At 35.6% G+C, this 10,624-nt stretch overlaps 1 protein-coding gene across 1 annotated transcript; it reads left to right on the top strand.

Moving 5' to 3' along the window:
- Positions 1-7,226: 7,226 nt before the first annotated feature.
- LOC114821185 (dirigent protein 5-like) lies at positions 7,227-7,780 on the top strand. The gene has a single exon (XM_029093135.2). The coding sequence runs from the start codon at positions 7,328-7,330 to the stop codon at positions 7,778-7,780; it is 453 nt and encodes a 150-aa protein (XP_028948968.2). The 5' UTR covers positions 7,227-7,327.
- The last annotated feature ends 2,844 nt before the right edge of the window (positions 7,781-10,624 follow it).

Below are 10,624 nucleotides of genomic sequence, written 5' to 3'. Positions count from 1 at the left end.
CGGGCAGTGTGATCCAACATTGATAATGTATATCAAGCTAGCTTACACCCTTCGTCGAACCCTGCTAGTGAATGCGACAAATGATAAAATTGAGGACAAAGAGCTTCAACCCAGGACCTCCATACCGTCACAAAGGGTTCCTATAAATCTCAGCAGAACTATTCTTTACATCAGAAGGAACTGCAGTCCTAATTTTGAGGAATTCATTCTTGGCAAGTCTTGTATTCTTGCTGTCAAGGTTTAAGGAATTTCTAATCCTTTGTCTACTAACTACACAGTTATTACAGAAGACAATCATCTTCGTTGTACTAAAATAGTATATTAAGATTTTTTATATGGTGGATTATAAGAGAGCATCATTTAGAAGCATTTTATCAAATACTTAATTGCTTTCTTTTTTTTTTTTTGACAAAAGAAATGTTTTATTTCTCGGTTGATTATTCACACAATATAACAAAAAAAAAAAAAAAAAACACTAACAACTTCAAACTATGTATTAATTTAACCCCTCAAATCACCCCCTTACTGAGGCTCTTTCATTCTTGCCGCTCAAAACAATATAATTTAAAAACCATGAGTCTTCGCTTGAATGGTCGCTCACATTATAGAAGGCACCATACATATTGACTCACATACAAATTTTCTCCACATCAACCATAACACTTGAGGCTTATGAGTTATGACTGTATAAATGTCATCGCTTACGCTTGAATTACGTAGCATATATAGCGATAATTGAATGCTATTATTTGTGCTCCATTTACTCATCATCTGACACATCCCGATTCAGAATGTTCATTTGGACTCCGAATTGAGCTGTGCTGGACGACACCAGAAGGGTGACGAAGTCATAAAGTGTAGTGATGTAGAAAATGTGAATATATTTAAACTTAAAAATGCCTAAATACAAGAGTGCGCATGTGAGCGGGAATGAACCTATTTCACACGTGATGTCAAAGCATAAGTAAAGTACAGTAGGGTAAAATGAGAACTATAACATCGAAGGTAATCTCCAATACCAAGATTTGCCAAGAATCATCGTTGACACAAAGGCTTAGCACTAAAACCTGGAGGGGTAAAAAACAAAGGTGAGTGGGCCTAAAAACAAAGCTTTGTAAAAACCTTTTCAAAAACATAATAACCCCTTGCCGTAAAATAAGTATATTTTTCAAAATATACATACTACGTATAGTAAGAAAATACTTACTGTAGCTTGCAAAATCTTAAGAATTCAATACGACACAATATTTCGTAAGTAAGCACATGACGTCCATAATCATATAATCTCGCATAAGCAAACATATCATATCGAGTGCTCATCAACACATGCTGACACATGAGTTCATGCAGAGTTATTTTGACATGAACATGAGGGTGTAGCAATGATATACACTATAATACTAACAATTACGTGAAGACTGGCGCTATGCACACACATACGAGTCCAATTGCCTATAGCAATCTAGGACAGGACTGGCACCTACAATGAATGCAAAGCGAGAGTACGGTACGATGTGCACATACACGTAAAAGATTGGCCCTAGCCCGGGTGAGTACTAACATCGATGTAGCAAACGATGAGCAGATAACATAAATATAGTCATGCCATAGTGATTCGACAATTCTAGTCAACATAATATTATTCATAGTCATAAACTTAATTAAGGCATCCCTTAAGATTTATAGTGATTTCCTAATTCCCAACGTTATGTCATTTCCTATGAATGTTAATTTAATTACAGTAGTCATATAGAAAATTCATTATTAGATGTATATATAGAAACTAAATAAATATATGTATATATCAAAGAAAAGACCCACTCACAGATCATGTCATCGAGTTGAACCCACCTCGTAGCATCGAGAGACCTTGCGATGCGTTTCGCCTAGAAATGAAATACGTAACGTATTAACGTATAAATGCGTTTTCGTACAAAGTACGGCCAATAAAGAAACTATTTTAAAAAGGTCAAATTTCGAAAAATGGAGGGCGGATTTGGGTCCGGCACATAGAGAAACCTAAGGAGGGACTTTGGGCTCATTCATACGCTGCCACAAGGTGGCTGCAATGGCAGCCACGCGCCACAACGCTGTGGCTTCCCACGTGTGCCCACGCACTTGCGAGTACCACTGTACTCACCTTCTTCGTTTTGCCTAGAAAATGGTTAGTTGCAGTTTTGTTTTCCAAAGCTATTTTCTAGCTCAAATCTCAACCAAATGCAATGATTTAAAAGCCAACTAGAAGCTAGGAATGGGGAACATGTTTGTACCAGTTTGAAGTCGAATAGTGGCCAGAGTTGGTTAGGGGAACGGCCTAAATGTGGTTCATTAGTTATGGTTTCCTCTACCAAAAACAGGGGAATTTCTTCCCACGTGTCCAAACCATCTCCACACTCTACCAAAGCAAGTTTTAAACCCTAAGATCATTCGGATACCATGAAAAGGAATAAGGGAGTGAGTTCCTGAGACTTACCAAGGTTGTGTATGATGGAGTTTCGTCGAGAAAGTCTCTAAGTTTGTACAGAGGTCGAGAGTCCTCGAGTTTGGGGTTTCTACACGTTTATGTCCTCATTTCAGGGCTTGAAAATGTGTGATGGTAGTCAAAGAACTCACGGAGTGGCGATGATGGTGTGTGTAGTTTCTCTGCGCTTGCAGGAAAAGAAGGCCGAGAAGAGGTAAAGGGTGGTGGAGCAACTGGCAGAGAAGGAAAAATATGGTGAAGGTGCTGGCTTGCCGTCGTGGTGAGTGGTGGCTCGCCTCTTGACCATTCAACGTTGTAGACGGAGGAGAGAGCTAAGGTAGAAAGAAGAGTCGGGAGAGGAGAGAAAGCTGAGAGGGTTACAGGGAAAGGTGATGTGGTAGTCATCGAGTGGATGAGGTTTGAAAATTAGAGAGAGGGTATCCTGAGAGATAGGGGGACACAGAAGAGGTGAAGGAATGGGGCGTGGGCCCCACATGTCTCACAAAACAATACAAAATATCTCTAAACATGAAATTACCAATTTGCCCTCGGTATTCGATGTTTCGTAAAATTTTAACCGTAACTCCAAATTTGCTTCGCTTGCACCTACACGTTTGTACTATCGAGTACTTTAAGAATACGATAAAATAATAGCTCATACTCGTCACTAAAAGGTGGTCAACTAAAGTCAACAATCTTGCCTCTAGGGCATTTTTGTCAAATCACTCTTTTAAAATTTATAAAATCGTAAAATTAGGGACGGGTTATAACATCATCTCTCCAATATTAGTAAAGGGTCATTTTGGTTCTGGTCTCTAATCAACCTAATTGTTAGATTAAAAACCTTGTTTGATTAAATATTTTGATTGAGGTCCTTAACATCATTTAAGAAATTTAATTCATGTATTTATGCATTTAACGTCCCACAAATTATGAAATTTAAACAAATTGAAATAATATTTTAAAAATATAATAAATACTTAAAATAAATATTAGAGTAATATTGTTCTTCACAAAATTATAGCAAGAAAATAATGTTCACACATAATTATTAACATATTTTAAAAAATAACTACTGATATATTTTAGAACATAAAATAAATACATATAATTAGCATGGGTACATTTAGCAAATTAAAAATGGGTACAAATACAAATAAAACTTTAAAAAATATGGGCACAAAATGAAATTAATATATGGGTACAAATTAAAGCTACAAAGAAAATTGGTACAAATTTAAAAAGGGTTGCAAATTAAAAATGGGTACAAACTAAAAATAAAAATATATGATAAAATGTAGTATCCCACATCGACAGGGTGAGGGTTAGTCCCTGGCCTGATATGTACTTGCCCCTCTCTTCCTAGCATGACGCGTTTTGGGTAGTGAGGTTCTCTTGCCCAGGAACAAATCCGTGAGGGCGTGGCCCAAAGCGGACAATATCTTGTTACGGTGGAGTCGGGATGTGACAATTTAGTATCAGAGCCAGACTCACCATCCGTTAGGATGTGCCGACGAGGACGTCGGTCTCCCTAAGGGGGGTGGATTGTAGTATCCCACATCGGTGGGGTAAGGGTTGGTCCCTGGCCTTATATGTACTTGCCACTCTCTTCCCAGCATGACTCGTTTTGGGTAGTGAGGTTCTCTTGCCTAAGAACAAATCTGTGAGGGCATGGCCCAAGGTGGACAATATCGTGCTACGGTTGAGTCGGGATGTGACATAAAAAATTTAGCCATAAATATAAATATACCAAATGTAACATTTCTAACAGTAAATGAATATATTTAGAAATAAAAAATATTTTATTATTGAAATAATTAATGACGTTTATTAATAACTAAGGACCTCGATCAAAATTGAAAAAGAATAAGGTTTTAATCAATGTAGTAGCAAAAAGAGAGATGAAAACCTAATTTCTCCATTAGTAAATCGTACATGAGTGCCTTCTACATCTATTAAAAAGGTTGTCAACAAGGTGATCAATAAATAAAATTCAAAGTTAACTCCATACACTATTGTTTTTATGAAAAACTACTAATCTATCCTCTAATGTGTATCATATGCAAGTAACGTGACTTAAATTGACGGAAAATTGAATATAGTAGCTTCAAAAATAATATTAGGGATTTAATTGGTAGATTTTTATAATTCAATGACTGATTTTTTCTAAAAAAAATAGTTTAGGGACCTAATTTTCATTGAGGTGATAATTTACGAACTAAATTGACAGTTCACCCTATATCCATATATGTATATATTGATGTCTTGGATATATATATATATATATATATAAGTACAACACAAGAGTGAATTATGGCCAACGATTTCTTCATTCAATTGGCAATTAACAACAATGACAACTTTTGCAAGCTGTCCTTTTGCTTGTCCTCCCAAAATTCCAAGCACAAAAGCCATGCAAAAGGCTAGTGCTGTTTTACCACTACATTATATTTGATGGCACGAATGCAACAGCTGCTGCCGTTGCAAATGCAACCAACCTTGGCATCATGAACTTTGATTTGGTATGCTAGTTGTATTTAACAATCGCGGGACAAATGGCGACAGGCCACCCGTTGCAAAAGCTCAAGGCTTCTATTTTTACGACTTTAAGGAGGTTTTCAACTCGAGCGAATACAAAGGTACATTAAATATTATGGGAGCAGATTTGATGAAGGGAAAAACTAGGGATCTTTCCGTCGTTGGAAGGACTGGAGACTTCTTCATGGCTAGAAGGATTTGCCACATATCAGACTGATAGTCAGCAGGCTTACTCTTATTTTCGTCTCAAGACGGACAACAAATTGTGTGAATCTAATTAATTACGCTAAAATTGTGTTCAATTGAGAGAGTTGCTGTATGCATGCAAAGGATAAAAAAGAGAGATAAGATTCGATTGCAATTCTTCTTAATTTGCTTTTCTTTATAAGTGTGGCCTGCACTTCTGTTCTAATTTCACTAATAAAAGAGGATTAAGGATGGTTATTTGCCAGTGTGTTGGAATCAAAATATGTATGAAGGGCGGAACAGAGAGGACAGAACTTTATATATATGTAGGCAGCTAGCTAGGATAGCTACAAAACACTAAAAACTACTTATATATGTAGTTTGGATTTAAGCTATTCTAATTCCTGGACAACTATGTTTGGGTGATAGATTTCCAATCCATAAAGAATTGAGGCCAAATTACTAAGAAATATATATGTTAGATAGAGGGGATCATAAATGCCCCCATGAGCACTAAAAAGACATGTGAAAGAGATTTTCTTTATTTTGCGGAACAATGTCATTTCAATAGCTTTCTTGACCAAATAAGGTGTTATTGGGTTACATTTTGTGCCTAGGCAGCCGAACCATTTTGAACTTCACTGCAAAATGTATAACTTTGTTTGCAGGTTTCAGAACCCAAAGTTGAGTTCTTTCTTTGACCAAAATCGCTCGTTTCAAGAGTTAGCAGTGCATTCCCTTGCATCACCATCATATTCGGAGTATTCACTTCGAGGCTTATAGAGCAAATAGTGAATAGAATTCATTCTTATGGTTTTGAATTTAATATTTAAAGCACGCTATATGTTTGATATAAAAAATTAGAAGCGATGGTATAAATCAATTTATATATATATATATATATTTTTTTTTTTTTTTTTTTGGAGAAGCATCTGGTTGGTGCAAGCACATTCAAGTGATTGTCCACGAATCACTTGTTTGAAGTAAAAAACATCGTTGGTGGATTTAATTTAGTCCCTCAAAATGCATAATAATAACAATATAATATGTTTGCCATTATGACATTAAAATAAAAATAGTTGGATCAAATTTAATGTATTTATTTTGTCAGCATATGATATATCACAGTGACATACCAAGTCTTTTTCTAGGTGAATTTTTTTTTTTTGCTCAATAGGTCTATTTTATTATTCAATACCAAGTAAAACAAAGAGAGATTCTAATCTGTCTTCCCAAAAGCTCTAACCTCCACATATCGGAAAGAGATCCTCTCTGGATCTCCTCCATCAAGATCATCGGATCAAGCGATCCGGGCATTTGAAAGTTTATCCAACGGTAAAAAATTATTATAGCTTTTAAGGGATCAAAACAGATGGACCGTTTGATGAAATTTTAAAGCTCGAATCACTTGATCCGGTGGGTTTAGTGGAAGAGATCGGAGAGGATCTCTTTAGCTACATATCGCTCACTTCCTTCACTTTGCTCAGCGGCCAAACAACAAAGCACATTTTGTGGTAGTTATTTACAAACGCGCTCTATTGTCTATAGCTCTCTGCTACTCAAGTCCTACCGTTGGCTTTTGTCTCAGTTCCTTCTGCTGGGGACCTCATCACTTTGCAAAACAGCCAAAGTTGATACGGGCAACTTCAGTTTCAGGCATTTTCGATCGGCATTGGCTGCTGCAGTATCTCGACCTAATACACACAGGAATCAAGATATGTATGGGACGAGGATATATATATAAGTACAAAACCCTAAAAATTACTTAACTTTTTTCTTCAAACGATTCTGATTCCTAGACGGCCCAAAATCTTGAATATGGCACTTTCTATGTATTATATTATGAAAAATCGAGCAAAGTACAAGAGTATGTGCTCAAAATTTTGTACAAAACACCGTTCGGCATATTCTTCAATAAAATCCTACCAGTAAAACGACAGAACGAATCAACCTCCAAACTTCAATATAAATTGAAACAATTAGGTAGTTTTATCTAATCAAACACAACAATCCGATCAAACGTAGGAAAGTAATACCATGACAACTTTTTCAGCAAAATTTTGTTTCCTTATTTTGGTCTTCGTTATTTTTCCATCTGTTTTATCAACCAGAACTCGAAAGTTCAAAGCAGAGAAACCATGCATGAGAATGCAGCTGTATTACCATGACAAACTGTTTGATGGCACGCAGAAGGATAAGACTAATGCAACATCTGCTGCAGTAGCAAATTCAACCAAGCTTGCGCCAAACTCTCAATTCGGTATGCTTGTTGTCTTTAATGACCCTATTACAAAGGACGATAATTATCACTCTCCGCCCATTGCAAATGCGCAAGGCTTCTATTTCTACGACAGAAAGGACACCAACTCAGCTTGGTTTGCGTACACATTGGTATTCAACTCAAGTGAGCACAGGGGTACATTGAATATTATGGGTGCGGATTTGATGCCAGAGAAAACTAGGGATCTTTCGGTGGTTGGAGGGACTGGAGACTTCTTCATGGCTAGAGGGATTGTCACTCTTCAAACTGATACTTTCCAGGGTGCATATTATTTTCGCCTCAAGATGGATATCAAGTTGTATGAATGTTACTAATTAAGTTAAGATTTGAGATAAGAAAATTTCTGTAACGTTATGTTGCTAGTCACATGTTCCCGAGTGTCATAGTAATTCCATGATAATTTTCTAGCTATTTTCTTGCACTATGTGGCGAGGCACTTCTATTGCAATCTTAATTACTAATAAATATATAGAGAGAGGATTAAGGAAGTTCATCCAGTGTGCTATGACTAGTCATGACAATAATCTAAAGTTTCGGAACTTCTTATTTGCCGAGGTCTAATTGCACGGAAAGAATATCTCAAGGTTAATTTACAAGGCAACTTGCCTGTTCCCATATGATATAACAAACATCATTTGCATTCACACAAAGACTAATAGCACATATCCAAGTTCTTTTGTCAATTTCATCAAATCATATGGCAGTTCTTTAGTTAGTTTTACTAAAGAGTGGTGCTATTTACATAACCATTTTTACCTTTCACATAGATCGGTTAAATCTTGTCCTATAACCCTCTTCAATTCACTTGATCAGACTGTCATAAATTGTGAGGGAAAAATAAGATTTATATATGGATTTTTAAGGATTTCTATGAACTTGATTTATGATTTTGATCGATTTTTATAGGGAGATGAGGAAATAGGCTTACTATCAGAACCCTGCCGAGATTTTAAATCAGAAGAAGATCAACTTCTTAGGGTGACTTTTTTATTTGTGATCAACTTCTTTCCTCCAACCTTTCATCCCAAACTATTCACAGCCATTTTTCCCTCTTCAACTATTCTTCTGCCGCTGTATATTTGTCACCGTATCACTCCTTAGTTTAATGTTTCGTCCACCCATATTCAATCGAGAGCAACCAAAGCTTAATTCATTGATGCATAGAGAATTGAAGAAGGAAACCAGCAATGCCCATTCCTTGTTTATTATTTCTTAGAGAAAGACTATCATGTATCTGTTTATTACTTGCTAATTCAACACTTAATGAATTGCACCTAACCAGATTAAATTATTTTATATAGTAGCAGAAAATATATCTACCATTCTTATAGTTAGCCCAAATTTTTTAGATTAATAAGCTCAATCTAACCTCAATCAAATTGATTATTGTTGCAACTAAGCCCATTAAATTGATTACCATCCTACAACCTTTTTTTTCAAGCCATAATTGGTGGTTTCTGGTTTTCATTTTCTTTCCTTTTTTCCATTAAATAATACAATGGAGAACTATTATTTTGTGGTGTGGAATTGGCAGTGTGGATTGTCAGCCGCTTCTGATTTTTGGGCATCTGCAACGGGTCATTTTTTATTTAGGCTTCTAGGGTTTTCTCTACTAGTCACCTTTTGGGTTGAAACCCTTTTATATTTTTTCCTTTATGTACTGTTTTGTAATGCTGCAGTGAAGAACTATTGCTCATGCTTTGTTTGCATAAGTGATGTCTTCTTTCTGTATTTCGGTTCTAGGACTTTGTAGTTTGTAATTCGTCTGTTTAGACATCGTGTAATGGATGTTCTCTACCATTGACCCAAAAAAATATACAGCCCACCGCCTTGGAAAATCCAACATCCTCTCAGCAGTTCTTTATGTTATACAGATACACCCTTAACAACAAACCCCTCAAAATCTCTTGTTGAGGAAACTTTCACAGTAAAGAGTCTCCACTCTATCCAATTTGATTGGTCACCCATGATATGGTGACCGGTCCAAGTCTCCAATTCTACCAACAGATCTTGTTGAGGCAACTTTTACAGCACTTTAAGTTTCTTACATAATTAACTTATTTATCTCAATGAGGAATTTTGTTCTTGAAAATATTTCTATTTCTTGCAGTCTAATTTGATGATTTTTGATCTTTAGATTGTTAATATGAGGCCATGAGCCATCTAAGGTGAGTGCTCTAATATTCTCTGAATTATTGTTTGTCAGCTACCACGCAATAATTTGGAAAGCATCATACTCATTCTACTAAAATAATAATGATAATTAGTTATAATATAGCTAGTCCGGATCAGAAGATTGTGATTGAATACTCCCACTTTAAGAGAGATTAGATATTCAAAAAGGCCAGTCTTGACCAACCAAAGCACATGACATGGTTAAGTGGTTTAGCGACCCACCAGCCTAACATTGACCTTTCGTTTTAAAAAAAATAAAAAAAATAAAAAAAAAACAATTCGTAAAGAAAATAACAAGAAGAAACAATTTCATCCATATACCTAGGGGTGGAAAAAATTCCCGAAAATCCCGAACCGAATCGAAAAAATCCCGATCCCAAACCAAAATTTTATCATACCGAACCGAAAATATATATATATATATTAATTATTATACATATATATATATTTATACATATATATGATATATATTATTCTTGTATAATTGATGCTAGTAGTTTCTAATTCATGTTCTACAACCTGGAATGCCCTACACCTTACATATTTTTCATGTTCTGTTTGATATTCATTTGGATTTTATTATTGATGTTGTCATGGCTGATGATTTCAGAAGGCTTGATTTTTTTGTCTCTTAACAGATTGCCAAAAGGGTTTAATCAATTTGAATTTTGACTCTGATAAAAACAGTCAGGTATGCCAGTGTTCAATTAAATGGTAGTGTGAATGAAATGACATTCCTAGTTCATGAATGTGTTCTTGAATTATATATTTGAAGAATAATTCATAATTTCATATTTTAATTTGGGATTCCTAATTTGTCCTGAAATCCCAAAAATATTTCAGGATTCCCAAAATTTGGGATTCCCGAAAATTTGGATTAGGATTGGTCTTCAAATTCCTGTCCTGAAAAATTTCAGTTTGGCATTCGAAATACTAGTTTCGGCTCGGTATCCTATACCGAACTACCCCTACATATACCACTA

Source organism: Malus domestica, chromosome 14, assembly GCF_042453785.1.
Source record: "Malus domestica chromosome 14, GDT2T_hap1".
Classification (NCBI taxonomy): domain Eukaryota; kingdom Viridiplantae; phylum Streptophyta; class Magnoliopsida; order Rosales; family Rosaceae; genus Malus; species Malus domestica.
Note: the sequence above shows the minus strand (reverse complement) of the source record. Positions and strands in the feature narration are given on the sequence as shown.

Excerpts from the sequence above, each read along its gene's own strand:
- LOC114821185 (XM_029093135.2), top strand. The coding sequence starts at position 7,328 with ATGAGAATGCAGCTGTATTACCATGACAAACTGTTTGATGGCACGCAG.